This window comes from Dermacentor silvarum, chromosome 4 (assembly GCF_013339745.2).
Source record: "Dermacentor silvarum isolate Dsil-2018 chromosome 4, BIME_Dsil_1.4, whole genome shotgun sequence".
In the NCBI taxonomy this organism is placed as follows: Eukaryota; Metazoa; Arthropoda; class Arachnida; order Ixodida; family Ixodidae; genus Dermacentor; species Dermacentor silvarum.
Genome location: NC_051157.2, coordinates 111,664,214 through 111,685,394, shown reverse-complemented (window position 1 = coordinate 111,685,394; position 21,181 = coordinate 111,664,214). Strand labels below are relative to the sequence as shown.

The 21,181-nt window shown below is 46.0% G+C and overlaps 1 protein-coding gene across 1 annotated transcript in view; it reads left to right on the top strand.

Annotated features, from left to right (window-relative positions):
- The window catches only part of LOC119450500 (dual specificity tyrosine-phosphorylation-regulated kinase 4-like), a 220,713-nt gene that overhangs the window by 165,779 nt on the left and 33,753 nt on the right, over window positions 1-21,181 (top strand). The window contains exons 3-5 of the mRNA XM_049665926.1: window positions 4,111-4,325; window positions 5,110-5,273; window positions 14,872-15,008. Coding sequence (XP_049521883.1) covers window positions 4,111-4,325; window positions 5,110-5,273; window positions 14,872-15,008 — 516 coding nt within the window. The remainder of the gene's footprint in view (window positions 1-4,110; window positions 4,326-5,109; window positions 5,274-14,871; window positions 15,009-21,181) is intronic.

Here is a 21,181-nt window from a genome sequence, read left to right as displayed (position 1 = left end):
AGACTTCAGAAAACCCGCTGGAAGGACAAAAAAAAAAAGGCCATAAAAAGAACATCCACGTGCATTGGGTTGGTCTCGTCTTTCTCTGTGTTGGGCAACATCGCCTCAATTGTCTGGCTCAGCTCGCCTCCCTATGCACTGAGAACACAACCGCCCAGTGATGGCCAAATCACGGGACCTAATTGACAGCGCCCGTGCAACGCACTGTGGCACCGTCCGCCCGCGCATGCGTAGTCTGCTGCAATGAACCCCCCGCAGAGAACAGTCGGCGTCCGGCGCGGAGCAGCAGCAGAAGCTAAAATGTAAGGCAGCGACGGGTACAAATTGATTGCCCGACTTCGCGTCCTGAATCGGGTCGCTTATGTTTTTTCAGAGACAGCCATTTCTTCCTTCGCTCCGCTTGCTGACATGTTGCAATCGATTTTCATTTTTTTTTTTTTTTCGCTGACAGTGCTTTGGCATCATGGTACCCCACATCAAACTCTCTCCTTCCCTGCCCTTCTCCCCCGCTTCCATCAGCCTAAATGACACACCAGAGAAATACACGGCGACATTCACTCTGTCGAGGAGCTGAGATATATAGGTTTTCCCGTGGCGACAACCGCGTCAACCCGTCAGACAGCGCTCACGCGCGCAACGCGGAGTCGAAACTGACGTTGCGTCACATTCGCACTCAGCTGCAAGACATCGCCGCGCAAGACTATAAGCATTCTCTAACCCCCCTCCCCCTTCCTAGGTTGCTTTGTAAGGCTAGTCGCACTATAGTCGCTAATAAAAGGAGTGTAAAGGAGGATATCGATCTGTACTCTGCTGGCGCACTAAGTGAGCCCAGAAATGGAAGTACCCGGTCGCGCGGCGAATCTGCAAGGAAATGAGAAATGCGCCATAGTTATAAATGAGAGCCCCAAAGCGAGCTTGCCATTGATCTGAAGGAGAAGCCAGATGGCTGGGATTATATCGGTGCCCTTTTGGGGGTTTGACTCTGGCTGTGTCCGTCGAAATGCTTTCTCTGTTTGTGACCGAGAGATATTTCTGGCAAGTCGCTCGCGTGGGAGTCCGGTGCTCGAAGCTTTCATCTTCCTCGCGGTTGGTCGATGCCGTACTAGACTCTCTTTGGACTGGCGCTCTGTAGCCTAGGCTCTATACTGCCCACTCTTCGACTCCGTATGGTCAAACTCGGCGACGTCGTTGACACGCTCGAAAGCTTGCCGAATCTTCGAGAATAGCAACACGTTTTGTTAAACTTTATTGCTGCACATGTATGTCTTTGTTGTCCTTTCTGTAATGATTTCGGGCCTGGAAAGTATTTTAATAAATGAATAAACACATCCTGAGGAACGTTGCTGTTATGTTACGAGGTGCAGGCTAATAGTATACTTATTTTTTCGATTTGAGTTTTGTTTCAGTTCGAGCGGGACAGTTCATGCTCAATTTCGTTCCGGAAAAAAGTGTGGACATGGTTGACTGGGGTGCTATATGGGAAAAAGGTTAGAAAGAAGTTAATTTTAGTTTGTTTCGTTTCACTATCGAACCGGAACACCGAACAGCAAGAAAAACTTGTAGCTGGGCTAGTTGGTAATCCATTTTGGTATAAACAGCTTCAGAGCGCAAGAGAAAACACTCACATACACGTATGCATTCAAACAAACACACACCACCAGAAAGGACGGCGCTTTTTTCACACAAGCTCTCACTACCAGCTGTTTATTCGCCCATATTGGTAAACCATACATAAGTCACGGATGCCAGAAGAAGCATGAGAGTGCGTTTGTACGATGTTCCATGGTGGTCATGTATTCGATTACATTATCATGCTTTAGTCTTACGTAGGCGAGACTGAGTGGTGTTTGAATGACCGATTAAAGGAGCACGCTCAAAAGGTAGATAAAAAGGAAGACAAAATTTGCGCATCTTCTTGCGCCTGTTTTTTTTTTTTTTTTATGTGGGTATGCGCCACGATTTGGTGAAACGCGTATTCTTGGAAGAAGCATAAGAAGAAAGACACGTTTGGTTTGAGAAACGTGTTTTGTAAGTAAGAATAAGAACCACTGCGTCAGCGAGCCTTCTCTTTTCCTTTTATTGCGATAGCAATTATATGGACACTTCCACCGGATTTCTGCCGTCGGCGTCGCCGTCGCCGTGAGGTTCCGTATAGATAAAATCTTCGCCGCGCGCCGTATGCCCGAGCGGAAGCGTGCGGGCACGCACGCTGTCACGGAGAGCGAACGCACTCAATCTCCCACGCGCAAGCAAGGAAGCGGAAAGCGAGCGCCGGAGGAGGGGGGGGGGGCGCACTTCTACTCTGCCAACAACCGCGCGCGTCGCTGGCCCGCACCGTCTCTTATCTCCACACGGCTCTGACCTTTATGCGCTGTGCATTCGCCGCTCAGTTTCCGTTGAAGCGATAGACCGCACGTACCTTCGCCCGCTGCGGCGTATGCTTGCTGCCAGCGTTTCGACAGTCGTTGTCTGCAGTCATTCAGTGTGATCTATTCATGTTTGTTTGTGCGCGCTCACACCACAGTTAGTAATAGTCGGGCCACATTTTCCAACGCACGCTACACATGCAGTGCTGCCCGGATCGGCAGTGCAGCGCTACAGGTGTGTCCCTTCGCACGCGCTGCCCACGGGCAGCGCTTCTCATAAACACCACCGTTTCACACGCGCCTTCTCGTGGTCATCCAGTCTCTCTTCATGTCGGTCTACTTACGCCGCAGCACACCTGCTTACTTAATCAGCCCATGTTTACTACAATTCATATTGCTACCAAAGCCGCCCACCTTACTTCGTATGACATTGCTGTGTTGCTATCGCATTCATTGCTTCGCCCTTAGGGCGAAACTGTGACATTTTTTTCATCTGAGTTTAGCGATCTCACAGTCCAGCAGACATTCTGTTCGCTGTTCTTGTTTCAGTGATACTTTTCTCTGCTGACAGAGGGACTACAAGCGTTTTGGTACAGCACGACGCATTGCATTAATACTTCAAGTGCACATGTTCACATCATGCACGACAGGGAAGAGTGCTTCAAAAGAACTACTTGTTTAGCAATTACTGCATGCCTCACAGCAAAGACTGCGTATCCCTTAACACCTTCACATATCGCTTTCAATTTATTATTGCGATAGCAATTATATGGACACTACAGACTCATTTCCGTCGCCGTCGGTGTCGCCGTGATGTTCCGTATAAAGTCCAAGTGCGGTAACATCATGGCTGTGTGCCGTATGCTGTGGGTGTGAGTGAGAGCGTGCAAGGGTGAGCCGAGGGTGGTGGCTCGATCTCGCGAGCACAAGAGGAGAGCGGGGAGGAAGCGCGCAGTCTTCCATCGCGTGCAAGGCACCGGGGAGGGGGGAGAGGAGGAGCGTTCTATTCCGGCGGCTGCTGCGTATGGCACGGCTGAGTGCGGCCATCTTGAAAGCGATCAGCGATGGGTACAGAGTCTAGGCGCGCCTGGAGCTGATAGCTTTATGTGCGCGGTGTTCTCGCCGTTTAGTTGGCGTTGAAGTGAGAGGCAGCATGAAGGTCAATTCGACTGATGCCGCTCTTCTTCACGCCAGCGTTTTTACAGCGAGTGTCCGCGGACATCGAGTGATCGATATCTGTTCATGTCTTTCGGTGCGCGTGTGACGCCATGCTTGTTAATTAGTAAGTAAGTGTTAGTAAGCGATTGTTTACAAGTATATACGGCCGATAAAGCTACTATCCTTACTTCGTATAGCTGTCTAATAATTTGCTATCTCAATCGATGCTTCGCCTTTCAGGCGAAATTGCAACTTTCTTAATTCAATTTGTTTATGTATATACATTGATTTATTTTTGATTGATTGATTGATTGATTGATTGATTGATTGATTGATTGATTAATTGATTGATTGATTGATTGATTGATTGATTGATTGAACTACCAACCTACGGAATGAACCGCTTTATCGGCAGGGTCAGAAATTCGCCACCTGTTCTGACTTGGACCAGGTGATCAAATCCTACAGAATAGTTTCACGAAAAACATGGCCAGTCTCCCGTCCTAAGTTGCAGCTCGTGCGGGTTTGAAGGTGCGTAGTGCGAAAGGGCAACTTCAGTTAGTTTCTATCGCTTCTTTCTACACAGCGTGGCGTGCCGGAGCCTGAACTGCAGTAACAACAATAACAACAATGGCATGAACGGCGTCAACGGCGGCAGCGCGTCCGAGCTGCGCTCAAGCTTGGACTCGGCCAGCTGCAACGGGGCACTGTCCTCGTCCGGCGACGTGCACCGCAGGAGGCAGTCGCCGGACGGACCGAACGTCGACCCCCACGGGCGACGGCTACCCCTCTCGCCCGCCGGTGAGTCAACCTCCCATGGCCACGTGCACGCGATTTCGTGGGCCGGCTTCTTCTGAGCTCGTTTGTACAGGGTGTCCCGACTACCATGCGCCAAGATTTAACAATATGCAAATGCCACGTAGCTGGACAGAACCAAGGTAATGTTGTTTGCCGTAGCTTGGATATACTCTGATTATTTGTTGCATTCCGCCTAGTTACATAATTAGTCTTAAGTAATTACGCAACTTCTCAAATATTATAATTAGATGAAAATTGCAAATGGGAAAATTGTAGAGCTAACATGAAAAACTCCCGATACAGCTTTCTGTTGCTCAATACGTGCTACGTAAAAGTGTTTTTCCGAGCGTTAAAGGAGCCCGCGAATACACGCAAAATTGGTGCGCGACTGGCTGCTCGAGGCACTTTGCGTGTATTCACGGGCACTAAGCAGGAATGCTTTGTGGTAATCCACTGCACATTAATGTTACAGAAGAACAAATCGATCGCTCGTGCTTTTAATAAAGTGAATGAATCGGCTGGCGTCGTAACTTTCGGCTTTGCTACTGCCTGCCTCAACACGTAACGACAGAGACAGAGCCCAGTGCTAGAACTCATAATATCTCGGTGCCGTGTTTCTAATTGATTGATTGATTGATTGCGAGGGACCGAACTGGCTTCTTCAATCGCTTTCTCTGCACACCTTCGAGCGGTGCGAAGAGAATGTCTTGTGTTGCGGAAGCGCCTTTGGACGTTATTGCTTCCCTTAATCACGCAACGCTGTGTCTTTTTCCTGCGCACTCTGCAGAGGCCCTTCTTTACTACGGCAACCGGTTGAGTACCTACGAGCGTACCGAGGTGACCCAGTACCGCGACATCTGGTACCTGGGCCTGAACGCCAGCAAGATCGAGTACGACGAAGGGGTCGGCCAGAACGGCGGATACGACGACGAGACCGGCTCCTACATCAAGGTTATTTATTGCTGTACCTTCACTCTCTTCTTTATCTCTTGTCTGTCTCGCTATCGCTTCTATCTTAAAGCGGAGCTCTCTTTGCGAATCCTCCCAGAGTTTGCCGACTGCGACTGTTGCTGCTGCTGATAATGATGTCTTGCCAAATAGCTCATACACAGGACAGGACACACGTCACATAACCAATCGGCTTATATAGTATTATACCCGTACAGTTGTGCGGGTGACTGGCTCTGTACTCTACAAAATTAGGTAATGAAACAAGAAAGAGTATGTAAATATCCTCAATGAAACAAATACATACTTTGAAGCGCATAACTCCTTTAGTAAAACGACGTGTTCTTTTTTTTTTTTAATGCCTTCTTTCCGGGGTTTATCGCGCCTGCTCACTCGGTTTTCTCGCCGAGTAAAGCGGGCCGATCCCGGAGAAAGTGTAATTCATGGCCGCGTGGGTCACGTCGGTAACATGGTAGGAGTCTCCGCACCCTGCTGTCTTGCCGGTCAGGCACGAAATCGCTGCGCTGCAAAACGTAGTGGTTAAGATGGACAGTATTATAGCATTTAATTACCCGCTTGTTCGAAATGTTCATAGAATTTAAACACCGCCGCTGTTTTACCACATCATCTTGTCTGTTGACGCTGTGTTTTGAAGGTTAATGTATACCAACTTGTCCAGATTTCGGTTCTCTTGCAATATCCGCTGCTTCTTATTGAGAACTGCGTAGAACTATTAATTAATCACACGGAACGCGTCAATAACGCCACATCGGAAGGCCAAAAATTAGTTCGCGCCAAGACAAACAACGTGGCTAGTTACCCGTGGATAGTGCAAATATCGTTCAAATATATGCGGACGCGCATGCACTAAAAGTCACTATTCTAAAAAATCATTATTCAGATAAAGGTCACTATTCTATGCTAAAAATCCTATGATACATTTAAGGCATTCTAAATGTTAAACACTGAAAGGCCGTAAAGAGGCATTGCATTGCTAATAGACAAATGACAAACATGCCACAAAGTACTTTATCCACGAAGCCCACAGCCAAGTCAAGCGAAAAAGGAAACAGCATGATTATCGTGTTGTCTGAGCGACTGCAGTTCCTGAGTGTGCCCTCCAGCAATCCTTACATGGAATCCTACGTTCCGCGCAATTCACCTTATCCAAAATCATTCCATAATGGTGCCGGAATTGCATACTATATAATGTCAATGCAGGTGTTGAATGCGCAGTCGATATTCACAAAAAGCCCCCCACCCCACCCCCATGCATTTTTCGCAATAAACTGCGAGATATGCAGATCATATGCTTACCGTTATACCTGGAACAGGTACCTGGAACCCACTTGTTACGAAGGTTTCAGGTACAGAGTCTTCAATGAATACTGATTAAGGTGCTGGTCCGTTTTCTTGCCTCTCGGTGGAAACAAAAACCGCTCAAACGCGTATTGCTTATTTTTGTGATGTGCATATATAAAGTAGCTATAGGCTTTCGAACGCCTGTAATCATCGATGCCATTTCCGCCGAATAGTGGTCACGTTCAAATCATTTTCGCCTCAAGAAAAGGCGACGTGTCTGCACTTTATGCAGCCTTAATCGCGGCGGCAGACACTTTTTTTTTTGTTGTTGTTGTTGTTTAGAACTCTGTATTTAGTAAACAAGAGATCGTGTGCGAGAAGCCCTCCATACGGTAGAATCGATATTTACTTCACATCGCATTATAGACAAAAATCTGGAGCCGTATTCAAAAAGCTGTTTGTTCGTAAGTACTTTTTTGCCATTGGCTGGTCTCTTTCTCTAATAATGTGTCTAGCATTCGAATTGGCTGCAATTTGCTCTACGAAGGGCTTTTGTGAAGGGCTTTTGTGAATACAGGCCCTGCTCTATCGACAGCTGCCACAAACTGATAGCTTGATAGCAACAACTGATAACCAATAGCACAAATGATGGCCGCAGCATATCCTATAGCTGCACATGAGAACGCTATGGAGGCACACGTGGCAACGTGTTCTCGTGCTCTTGTTGAGATTAGGAGAAGGAATGAAATCGGGCAGGTCGTGTGATGCTTAGAGGAGATGACCGGTAATCTAGAAGGGTAACAGGATGGGTGCCGAGAGAAGCGAATTACAATTGATTTCGGCACAGGATCGGGTGGTCTGAGGGGAATATGAAAGCACAGGCATGCAGTGGAGTCGTTTGACTCAAGACAGAGATTTTTGGAGATCGCTGGGAGAACTATTTGTCTTGAAGTGGAATAACCGAATAAGAACAACGTTACGATGTCGATGATGAGCATGGTGATGGTGATGACGACGGCTTGCTGCTTCAATGTAACTGCTTGACTGCGCCCGACACATCATCGTTAATTATTACAAACGCTTCGTAAGGTTGTATTCCATAAGCAGTGCTCTTATTCGCACTGAAACACCGCAGATAAGTCGAGTTTGAAGATACGCGCTGTGTAATATTTTTTTCAATACATGTATATAACATTTCGGATCTTGACTCTTTATAGCGTTTGGCGAAGTTGACTGGCTGACTGGCACGCTGAAAGACTTGGTTCACGAAGTCCTTCACCATTTGTCCTCTGTTTCGTGGAAATTTTACGTTGTCTGCACGCGGCGCAGGTGCGAGCAGCCGTCATTCCGGGCGCACCTTTTGAGTCGCCACAACATTGGTGCTGGCACGCGATATTTTTTTTTTTTTCCCATGTCGTGTATACATACCGCAAGTTAGCTATAAACTGGCGTTTCGTGCATTCTCACGGATGGACTTTGTTGTATGTTCTAGTTCTGAAAGAGATGGCTGAATAAGACGAAAGATTGAATTGTGACTTTTCTTAAGAGTTACACAGTTCTCCAAACAGCAGTGGAGCAAAAATGAAAGAACGACTGTAGCACAATAAGAAAGCAGTGCCCAGGAATACACGGAACTCAATGGCTTTGCGTAAAGCCTAGGAATGGCCCGTAATTGTCGTCGGCAATTTCTGAGCGCGCGGAGTAAATCGCTTCTATCTGTCGTGCGAGGAGGTTAGCTCTCTCTCTCATTGTCAGAGACAGAACGCTTTGTTGAAGCAAGGCTAACGGCTTCCCATTGCTGCGGTTATGCTAAAAAGTCCAGATGGCCTCATTTTTTTTTTCAGCGCCACTGGTAAAAACCCCTCTCCGTAGCGCTATTTCATTACTTAAAAGGTAAGAAAAATTTAGCCAATACGAGCCAGCGACTCAAGAGCTTCAATTTACGATGGTTAGCACTAATTACGTGAGAATCGGTACGCGCAAGCCTGGGAACGTGTAGACCTGTCGAGGCTCTAAACATTGTCATGGCACTGTTCTGCGGAATAAGTGTTTGTGCCCTAAAAACAACATAAACTCAATTATGGCCATTAAAAAAGGCACTGACACTTACTTTAGAAGTTGTATCGACTCTATCACACGCTTGTCACACATAAAGGGATGGAACTTAGGAAGCGTGAAAGTTGGGAGATATAAGATATTTTGATTTGGTACTAAAGTTAATATCGAAATGCTGACCTGCCGTCATCGACGTTATCATGAAGTCACGACATAGAGAAAGATTTGCTCACGCTGCGTAAGAATAAGGATGGGTTTTTACGACATTGCTCATTAAAAAAATGTTGCAGTGGCTTAGCTCGGCTATGCCAGGATATACGTAGCGTTAGCAAAGGTTCAGCTGATTATTCTTAGCTTTCCTGGTTGTCTAGATTGTCAAGGATTAGCTTGATTGTCATGCTTACTGCTGCTCCAATGACACACACAAACGCCAGTCAGAAGCGCAGCGGCTCCAGCGCAGTGTCAAACGGCGACTGCACAGCGAGCGCGCGCCGGCGCCAGTGCGTCTACCACGGCTACGACGTCACTCCTCTGGAATGCGCAGACCGGCGGCGGTGAGTCGCGCGCGGCGGCGGCGGAGTGCGCGAGAGGTGCCGGCTCCGGTGGCTCCGGTACGCAAGCCGTGTGACATCACTGATCCTTGCGCATGCGCAGCACGGCTCTTGATGTGCCGCGCGAAACGGGCTTGGCTAGGCCAGTGTAGCTAACGCTACAAAATGCTGCGCGCGTTTCTTCTGGCTGCGATCCGCATGCGGCAGTTGCAGCGAACGAGCCAATACCTGATGACGTCATGTCGAATCCACCTCTTGGATACCTAAACCGAAACGGGTTCTTAGAAATAAGTGTTATAGTAAATCATTTAGGGCATGCTGACGCTTGCCAGTATTTTCTGTAGGCTTTAGAGGATTTGTGTTTTCATTTCGAGAAAAAGAAAAGGAAAGGCATTACAAGTTGGAAAGGTCATGTCAGTAGTCTTTTAATAACACAGCGAGTTGGAAAAATGTGTACTCGGTACCCAGCTCATTAACGGCCCGTTGTCCTTGAAAAAGCCTTAATTGCATAGCGTTCCATAGCCTCTAAAAGCTGGAAGTCAATTAAAGGCAAATAAAATCAATAATAATAGGTTGAATGAACTGCTATGATACGTTTGTAAACGTTTTATCGTGTGTTGATTGGCCGAAGATTAGAGACATGTGTCGGGGAAGCAAGGTATAGGGCTTTTTACCACGCCTTTTATTTATTTATTTATTTATTTATTTATTTATTTATTTATTTATTTATTTATTTATTTATTTATTCCTTTCTTTCTTTCTTTCCTTCTTTCTTTCTTTCTTTCTTTCTTCGAGCTGTATAGTCGAGACGTGCGCCTATCTCTAGGGGAAGGGCCACTTATGTCCTAAAATTCTTTCTATTTCATCAGACGTCCCCATATAATGACCAACGATTCCTCACTATACCACCAACGAGACGGCGCATCACCACACTAAATCGGGTGCCACGCGGAACGACCACGCTGCACACGAAAGCGAATGACCGATCGCGTCATCCGAGTCGCGGTTGGCACAGTCATAGCTCGATCGCTCGCTCGCTCGCCTCTACGGCCAAATGTGTGAGCGTCTCCATTACGCCTGTGGCTCTGCAGGCCACGCGAGTGCGTGAATGACTGCAGTGCTTGCGCGATGACAACACCTCGGTCTTAAGGGACAACGTCTCTTTGTTTGTTTGTTTGTTTGTTTGTTTGTTTGTTTGTTTGTTTGTTTGTTTGTTTGTTTGTTTGTTTGTTTGTTTGTTTGTTTGTTTGTTTGTTTGTTTGTTTGTTTGTTTGTTTGTTCCATCATCTACGCGAGCCCTGCGGGCATCGTGCAGCGCCCCGAAATCGATTCGAGGAATCTATCTGCGCAACTCCCCTGGGGCTGTCGGTTCGATCAGAGTCTCTAGAGAGCCTGACGCACTATATGGTTTCGATGTCATACCCGTACACTGTCAAAAGGTAAAAGAAAGAAGAAAGGAATAATAAAAAATCAGGGAAACGATGATCCGAACGAGGGCGAAGAATAAGGCCTGAAGTTGATGCGTCTCGGTACGGTAAATATGCTCGGATCATGACGGGGGGCTTAAGCGCCTGTATCACCTATATATCATACGAGAATTTCCTGTGCTGTTCATTGCAGCCTCTTTCTGCCTCTTTTCGTTTTTCTCTCTGTATTTTTCTTCTTTTCTTTGTTTTCGTTTTGTTTCGTGCGATGCGAAGTAACAATGTAATTTTCCAGCAAGTTTTAATTGCGTAAGTACAGCAGCGCGGCCTGAATGACACGTCGCCCTATACATCTGATAGACTTCATCATCCACGGTGTCTCTGTTTCCTTTTTATTAAGTCTTGATGGCTTATAAATGTGTACGCGTCATTATAACGTAAGGCAAAGATCACTTGATTCCTATTACAGATTTAATTAATGTTTCAACCATGTGTTTCCTTGACCTCCTTGTTACAATGCATGGCTTATTATACTCTTCCTATACTCGGCGTTTGCTATATGAATGCGTCTGTATGTCGTTGCGCGAAAAAAAGAACACCAGTTAATCGACCAATTAATAGAAGAATGTTTGCATTTTGCTTAAGCCACCGCCCTGCTTCTATACAAGTTTCCATCGCGGTGTTGGGCTTTTTTTTTTTCTTGTTCGTCTTCTTTCAATAGTGCGTATACCAGTCCAGATCCAAATCGGACGCTGTGTCCCCGCCCAACTATTGACATGCGCAGATGTACTATAGGAGGGTGCAATGTGTAATGGACGTGGCTTTTAATTGTAACTTCGCAGTGGCCCAGTGGCCGCACATTCTCGAATCTATATACGTGCACATTGATTGCTTCTGCAGCGCATGCATGGTATGTAAACGGCGACGCGTGTATAAATTCAATGCCGGACCGGCTTGAGCCATGATATAGATTCGACGACCGAGGTCGCCGCTATCGCTGTGATTTCAGCGAAATTGAGCGTTCGCCTAGTTTCTGCCGCATTGCTGAAGTTTCTCGGAGCATCAAACGCGCACAACAGGAACGGACATCGCACATCGCAGTGCCGTGAGTGTCCAATCCTGTTGTCCCTGTATGACGCGCGCTGCGAAACGTTCGTTGTGATTTGAGCGACCGCTTCGGTTTCTGACCATATAATAGGTTCGACCGATAAAAGCTTAGATTCTGAGCTCACCTTTCGGCAGTGTTTGTCTTTTCACCGTGACTATATATATTCAACGTGGCAATATGGAGTCTTCCCACGCAGACAGGCCGCGGCATCTGTGGAAGTTGTCGACACGGCCATGCACCCACGACTTCCACGGATGCTGTGCCGGCGGGTTGGAGCAACTGCGGCCGCCCACTCCCTGTCACGAACTCAAACTTCTATGCAAGCGTGCTAATGTTGTTCTAGCGAACCCGGACTTCAGTTTGAATAGCAGCCGCGTGGGTCGGTGCAAGTCGCCGCGCTGTTGAACCACCAGGCTCCCGTTCCGCAGTAAACTATACATATATGTATAATACGTGTGATGTGCGTCAGCTATGGTGTGTGCTTGCGCCGCGTGAACACGTTCGTATTAACATCAATGCGATAGTATGGAAATATCCGCAATATTTGTATTAGCGATACTATTCAAACATCTCAAGCCAGGGGTGGCGAAGGACTATATGTGGAGCGCTCTGCTCATGAGAATAATTATTGTTTTCTTCCGTGTTTCATTCACTCAAATGGCATTAGTTTTGCGTGACAAGGAGCACCGGGCGCCACTTACGGGCACCAACATGTCCATTATTAGAATAATAATAATAATAATAATAATAATAATAATAATAATAATAATAATAATAATAATAATAATAATAATAATAATAATAATAATAATAATAATAATAATAGTCAGCAGCAGCCTATTTCATACCTAGGACTAAGGCATTTTTCAGCGATCGCCAATTACCCTTGTGCGTTCGTCAGCTCCATCATACACCCGCTGATTCCGCAATATCATCCTATCACCTATAATCATCTGCCGTCTTCGACATTGTTTCCTTTTCCTTAGTATCTATTCTGTTACCCGAAAGACCGCCGATTATCTGTTTTACGCATTACATCACAACTCCACTTATGCCGCTTTTTATCAGCATGTCCTTACTACCGATTTAATAAAATATAAAATAACATGCAGCTACACATACAGCAGGAAATATCAGTCGAAACTGAGGCACAGGGCAAATTACGCACGAGTTTTTCTTTTTGTCCTCCAGCAAAATGAAACCTTTGCATGTTGGGTAAGTGCATACAGTTTATATATGACAGATGCATATTCGCATTAAATTAAGTTAGAGGGAGAGAGAAGCCAAGACGTTAACTGGGAGAAGGGAAAAAAGTAGAAATGATGAGAAAAGGATGTCTGCACAAGCACGTGGAAGGCGCCCGACAGCGATTACAGTCTTTCACGCGCTCGCTTTAGAGGAACTCGATGTAACGTCGGCTGGGACCGGGGTCCAAGAATTCTTTGTTCCGTAAGGGGACGTGGCTCAGAAAAATAAGAAACGGTGCTCATATGATTATTTTTCTGCGCTGAAGGAACTGCAGTGATGCCTATAACAAGCGAGTGATAAAAACGCACTCCGCAAGTAATTATTTTGGCTTATTTTTTATGTATCTCATTTATTTATCCTAATTAATTATCCCATTTGACGTATTCCACTCGGCATCCGCCCTGTAAAAGGAGTCCGAGACTCCATACTATCCTAAAAAGCAATCTTCACTTTTCGTCAGTGCTTCTTGCCACTTATTAAGTTGTAATGAACTTACGGTGGGGGCGGGCAAGCAAGAAGGAGCAAAATGAGGTGCAACTGTAAAAAGAAAGAAAAAAAATCAAGGGTTTTACGTGCCAAAACCACGATCCGATTACGAGGCATGCGGTATAGTGAAGGAACTCCGGAATAAGTTTGACTGCCTCGGCTTCCTTAACGCGCACCGCAACTTAGGAACACGAGCGCTAGGAGAGGAGCGTCGGATAGGAGAGGAGGAATGACGAGAGGAGAGGAGATGAGACAAGGAGAGGAGGGGAGGAGGATGCACATGCGCAGTGCGGGTGTGGACGCCGCACGGCGGATTCAGGGAGGGACATAGCCCCGAGCATAAGATGCTTCGCATCTAAAACGATACAGACGCAAAAGACACGCCGCAAACGCTGGGGCATCAAGCGCGTGGTTTGCGTCCGTCTGTCCAGTTTTGTATTGCGCTGGTGGCCAGCTGCAGCCTGCATGGATCAAGAATCCAGCAGGCAGCTATAGCCCGTAAAACAGCATTGCTTACAGTTCGTACACATTACTGCAAATGTATACGTGTTACAGGGGAACGCAAGCACAAGCATATCCACTGACTGACAGCAAGAGACAGAAAGAGAGAGGGATATAAGGAAGGCAGGGATGTTAACCAGTCAAGAGTCCGTCCGGATGGTTACCCTACGCTGGGGGAAGGGAGAAGGGGAAGAGAAAGAAGGGACAGAGAGAGAGAGGGGTATATAGACGTGCACGGACAGTATTACAGAGTCAAAGGCGCTCGTACAAACTAGACGTTCTCAGAAAGCACAAAAGCAGCAAAATCTGTTATATATGTATGGTCGTAACGGCGTATACGGCACAGAGAGAGAGAGAGAGATAGCTTTATTGAAATGCAGAAAATTCTGCCGGCGTGTATATAGGAGCCTACATGCTACTCTGCGTAGGGAAACGGATGGGGGGACAGAAACGCCCTAAGAGAAGGTCGGCATGAAAAAAAAAAAGAAACAAGAAAATATATGATCACGGTATGTACAGGTGAGACGAAGGTGATGGCGTTCACGTAAATGTGCTAGAGCTCGTCAATTAAGCCGAATCACGAGGCCTACGGGAGACTCCTGTAGGCAAGGGCAATACTCTCCCGTAGCGTCAACGACGTCAGCAAAATAATTGTATAATTGTAAAATTTATATGATTATAACGTAGAAATAAAGTAGCGCTACGTTAATTACACGAGTGAATAAAACGATGAATAAAACGGAGGCTTTTACAAGGTAAGCGGAATCGTACTTCATAGGGGAAAAGAATGCTTCCCCCTAAAACAACTGCAGCGGTAGCGTGTAGTACGACGCACTGGCACACATTGTGCACAAAATAAAGTTTAAAAAATTATTTAACTACTTGTTTCCTAAATTCATGTCGTTCCCTCCTCGTGTGACGCGCAGGTGATGCATGACCACATCGCGTTCCGGTACGAGATTCTGGAGGTTATCGGAAAGGGCTCCTTCGGCCAGGTCATCAGGGCCTACGACCACAAGACCAAGGAGCACGTCGCACTCAAGATCATCCGCAACAAGAAGCGGTGAGACCCCGCTTCTGAGATTTTCACACGCACTGTACTTGAACCGTTTCCATTTTCCTTTTTTTTTTTTCCTTTTCTTTTTCGTGTCGGCTTTTCTTTCAATGCAAGCACTTGCACACTTTTCTCTCGGGTTGTGAATACTCAGCATTAACACAAAAGTAAAAAATTGCCGCGTATCTGCGTGCTTCGCTGCAAATGTCGTCGAAAGACGATAGTCTTCTGCCGGCCGTACTACATGAGTGCTGGTCTTATCCGCGGCCACCCGTGATGCTGTTCTCGTTCCATTTCCGCCCTGGCATGAAGGTTTGTTTGAACAGATTTCATTTTACCGCATTATTTCATCAAGCGGCCATTTATGTTTTGCCCTGCCTCAGACAGCGCTTCCTTTATGTTGAATCGGCCGTATCTGGCTGGCATTGATAAAATTGAGGAGGCGCTGCGGGAGACATGGACGCCATCTGGCAATACATCGAGAAACATGAGCTTGTGCAGAGGGTTTCCTTCCTCCATGGCAGAGGGCGCTCGTCGGCGCGCAGTCGGGGAACGTCGTTCGTCGGCGCGCATAGCATGGCATTTTCAGCGCAGCTTAAGAAACTAGGGTCTTTAGAGTTACGTATCTATGTATTTTCTATTAAAGGAACACACCTCCTAATACTTACCTAGTGATGTTGCGCCTCAGATATGCGTAATATTTACTTTGTGATCGATAACGTTCACAAGTATGAACAGCCGTACCAGTTTAAGTAGTGTGGGCGGTAAGCAAGTGGTCCAACTTTGGCCGGGTGGCTGAATCGGGTGACAGACAGACAGACAGACCAAATTTTCAGCGTTTAAGTTCCCCAAGAAAGACTATCGTCTTTAATAAGGCAGAACTTGCGAACATGTACGTCGAAGGCTTCAAAACACATTCTAAAACAGATTTGAAAGCACGTTTAAAACACTTTTTAACTGGATTGTCGCTCACCAGAGAAGTCTGCGCAATGACTTTTCGATTCCAGAACCGAATCAGATTACCTTCCCACCCTCACTCCAAACGAAGAAGCGATAAGCGTGATGGGACATTTTCAAGACGACCCGATGTAATTCACCTGTGATCTAAGATTCAAATGTCAAACAATGACACGAGTTTCTTTGACCATACCGTTACAGTAACTTGATGAGAAGCACACAACGAGAAATTCTTCTGGGCTGAAAAGAATAGAGGTACAGCGAAAGGAACGAAGTAAATGGCAGCAAGAGTTGAACGTTTGACGAAATTTCGCGTGACTGCACCATTTCATCTGAAGAGTATGTTGTGTACGTGACTGAACAACAGCCACGCGTAACTGCTGATTTCATATCTAAATCCAGATTCGAGAGTTCTCGTACTCCTCGATGAGGGTTCGTTTACTCTGCCTGTGCCCAATCATAATGAAAGCAGAAAGAATTTTTAAAAAAATTTAAATGTGCCAGGAGAGCCTTGAGGGGCAGCGCAGAAGATATACGGTATAGTCCTAGACTGCAGAGAAGAGCTCGTCGGGGTCCGGTGCCCGGACTCGAGTCATGCCTGAAGTGGCATGACTGCAGTTCCGTTACAGATTTTGGCGGTGGGAGGCCTTGGGGAAAAAAAGAAAACGTTCCTGCGTCAAATAAAAAAAAAGTAGATGCGTGTCCGCATAGGAGTACTGAAAGGTTACTTCTTCTACGCCAAGAAGGCATGACGATGTCGAACCATGAAATTTGTAAGTTACTTAACTCCTCGGCAACGGGAGGCAGTTAAACGTACTCATCACATGGTTCCTGCAGCAAGTTGTTAAATTTACCGATCTGAATCTCGCGGTGTCATTGCAAACGGTGCCAGAGAACACGAAGGACAAAAAAAAACAAAAAAAAACAAGACAGCAAGACCATCGTCGGGGCCATCACGTGGCCTTGCCACAGTCTGATGCTGTCTTTGTTTGTGCGCTTCGTGCCTTCTGACACCGTTTGGAAGCCCTGAGACAACATCCTTAAAACAAGTTTACGCCTTTTGGGGCTTATCTTGTCCCACAACGATAATCGTCATCTACCTTGCCCGCATTGCCGTTCTTTAACGTTGCGCACCCGGTACTTCCAGGTCACGAACGGCATGCGCGTTATCAGCTTGCGCATGCGCGTTACATATAGCCCATACAGCATTCTTAACGGGAAAGTAGCGAGCGCAGAGTTTTCGAAACAGGGAGTGCAAGCAAGACACATGACGATTATATATATTTTTTTTTCTTTTTTTTTTTTTTTTTGAGGACAAGGTACGCCCTTAAAGAGTATAAACTTTTTTTTTGTTTTTTGAGTGCAGCTTTCCGAGATTAACGTGCTGTCGCGCGAGAACTTTGCGGCGTCTGAAGGTTTAAATGGCTGTGGTCGGATGGTGGCGCCGTGTCACGTTTTAACGCGATAGCGTCAAGGGCCCCGTGTCGCAGAAAATCCGGTGTCGGTGCCGGTGTCGGCGGAGTTTCCGTGAGCGAAAATTGCCGTATACATACGAGTATATTTAGGTATATATATATATATATATATATATATATATATATATGACATGCGGTATATGCGGGTTATTTTGGGGGGAGAGGCCTTCGTCCTGCAGTGGACATAAATATAGACTGATGATGATGACAATGACGATGTGCGGGTTATATTGCCACACCATTCTATCACTATAGTTGCTCATACCTTGTCTTACATTCTTGACATAGTCATTCCTCGGAATTTTGAGAATGACAGACCACGTGCCCTGTCATTCACAAATGCCAGGAAACAAAACACCGGCAGCGCGTGTCTTTAATGTTAAATCTTCTCAGATTCAAAATTGTGAAGCAATAACAGAATCCTGAAGATGATGCAATTTTTTGAGCGCGGCTGTGTACTACCTCTGGGATCGGCCCACGCAAGAGGCCAGAAAGCTCGCCTTCGTTCATAGCGTTCGCCGCCAGCGTTTCCCGGTAAACATTACGGTTACATAAGCTGCAGTTGCCGGGAAGCGTTAGAAGCAGTCAGGGATCTTTGAATGCTATCGCGTTCCATTCTTAAAGGCGAAGCTTAAGCGTCCTCCAATTTTTTTTCCCCCGCTAAATATTTTCTTGCCTTCTGGTGCATAATCTCGAAATGTACTCTTCCTCTGGGCGTAATATGTATACATTTAAATGCAATATATTTGGAAATCTATTTGACTATACTTTCACTATTCCTATGGCATTCAGCGGCCGCAGTTTCTGCGGTAACCTTTAGTTTGATTCGGAAATCAAACAATCATCTTTTTACTTTCTCACTTTTTCTTTTTTTTTCCCCTCTCTCGATGCACGCAACTTACGTCGTCTTCGTCCGTTATGGTATATACTGCCCACAAGGGCCTCCGAGTACGTGCACAGAATTCGCCAATTTCGGAATCCGCGCGGCTCACGAAACACCGCATAAATTACGAAGTAATTTACGATGTAATCAAATCACCTCAAGGCCATCAACGTCTGCGTGACTCATTTGCCTGATTTTGCACATGGTGCACCACACGGAAAATGAACATTAACTTTCGCAAAGCTGTTGTAATGTCCCTCATCAGAACCTCTTCACCATTTGTCTTTGAATACAGTTTGAATGACTTACTCTCTCCCCTAAATCAAAAAAGATGGCTGACTAATGGAGTAGCACACGAGGAATAAGGATTATAAACAGGGATAAGGTGCCTCAGAAAGGCTGGCCAACGTTTCGATACGAGGACCTATCTTCGTCAAAGGCGGCCTCGTCATCCTCGGCGGGTTAGTTTTAAAGGGTTAGTGGAGTGACGTCACGTCGATGTCGGCTGTGGCTGGCTGTAAAGGGAGAGACTGAAAAGAAAATGAGCGCTGGCGCTTGACTGGCTAGGCGCGGTTTCTAAGACGAGGGGACAAGAGCGGGAGAGCGAGAAAGCGGCAAAAAAAAAGAGAAAAAAATGAAACATTAAAAAAAAAACGTCAGAGGGGGTTGGGGGAGCGAGAGGAGAGTGAGCGTTCGGAGGTGTCGTGGTCGGCGTGCGTTTGGGGTCCCTGAAGAGCCGGTCAGTGTGCAAGTGACAATACGAGTTGAAAGCATGACTTGAGTAGCGTAGCATCAAGGCATCGGGTAATTTTGTGGTTGACAGGGAGCAGCTTGGTCCGTCAAGGGACGTTAGCCTCACTAGTTCGCCGTAGGCGTCGTCGCGGCGGTATACAGAATTGGCGAGACCCTGGGTGGTCAAGGCGCCGAAAAGGTACCTCGCGTCTAGGATTTTGGACTCTCTCGGTGTGGATCTTGTGTGGAGAAAAAAAACCGGCACAGGAGGGTGACAGTGTAGAAAAAATATAATTACAAATTTAAACATGGGGGCAGACAGGTGTACCTGGAAAAGCGCTCGCATGGTTGATCAATGCCTAAAAGCATGGAGGACGATAATAAATTGAGTGGTAGGGCAGGGAAGGACTGGAAATGGAAGAATAGGTGAGATTGAGGGGGAAAAAACGGCACAGGAGAGTGACAGCGGAAGAAATATAATTTGAAACATAAACACGGAGGGGACAGGTGTACCTGGAAAAGCGTTCGTATGGTTTATCAATGAGTAAAAGCATGGAGGAGGATAACAAATTGAGTGGTAGGCGAGAGGCAGGGAAGAACTGGAAATGGAAGAATAGGTGAGGTTGAGCATCGAGATTAGCTGGAGGTTTCACTTGTTTTGCGCCTTTGTTAATGGTATAACAATTTAAGGTTTATGTTACTGCTTTTAGCGATTCTAAGTTGCCACGTGATAAATTCATCCCTGTCGGGTGCAGGCATTTAAACTTGTGTATGAGGTATGATTCTGTATATTTTCTCTCGCGAGGTGAACGAAAATTGTTTTTGTAGTATATAGAGTCTTGCTTCATCAAATATATGGCCGTGCTCATTGAAGTGGCTGGCTACTGCTTTAGGTAAATTGTGTTTTGTATCTGCGCGATGGCCGTTGAGTCTCGTGTGCATTTCTTGTCCAGTCTCACCTATGTATTGCTTGTTACAAGCGGCACATTCTAGACAGTAGACTACGTTGCTTGACGTGCAGGTGAAATTCGAAGTTACCTTGTGAATGTAATCTGACGCTGTACTTTTTACTGTAGTAGTAGATTGAATATGTTTGCATGTGGAACACCTGGAGCGGCCACAGGGACCGGATGTTGGCTTCGTCTTTGTCCTTAGTTTGGCGTGTACAAGAATGTCCTTGAAATTACTGTTCCGTCTGTAGGCTACTCTGGGCGGGTCGGGAAAGATCTTATTAAGTTTCTGGTTGCTGGTGAGAATTGGGTGGTATTTACTGAGGATATTGTTCACGTTGGGGAGTGCGTTTGAGAATTTAGTAGTAAGAAGAGGCGTTGTTGTCCTTGTGATCTTAGGGCGGGGTTTGAGGACCTTGGCTCGATCAAGCTTGGTTGCAGCGGTGTAGGCTTTCTGAAGGGCAGTGTTCGGGTAGTTCCTGCTTGATAGGGTTTCCTTAAGGTGATCGAGTCTGTCTATGTAGTCATGGTTTTCAACGCAAATGCGACGAAGTCGTGTGGCTTGGCCTTTAAAGATACCTTGTTTGCAATGTCTGGGATGGTGGCTTGTATAATCTAGGTACTGTTGTTTATCAAAAGGTTTTCTATACAGCGTTGTCTTTAGTGTCCCATTATCAATATATATTGTTGTGTCCAGAAAGTTTATGCGCTCATTTGAAGATTCCGATGTGAATTTTATTGTTGTGTGAAAAGAATTTAGGAAAGTTACAAATTTATCTAAGCTTTCCTGACCATGTTCCCATATTATGAATATGTCGTCTATGTATCGTAGGTATGTGTGGGGCTTGTGGGTGCAACGAGATAGGAAATCCGTTTCTAGAGTACCCATAAATATGTTCGCGTAGGTTGGTGCAAAAGGTGTGCCCATACTTGTCCCATGTATTTGAATATAGTAATTTTCCTCAAATTCGAAGTAATTATATGTCAGAATTTATTCAAGAAGAGACATGTATACTTCAATAGAGTGTTGTGCATTGTGTTTGGACAGCGTTTCTTTTATCGAGTTTAAACCATCAGGGATTGGAATGTTGGTGTACAGGGCCGTGACGTCTAGTGTTGCGAGAATTATGTTTTGCGGTAGTGCGCCTTTTGTATTAATGTCCTCTATAATTCTGAGTAGATGGG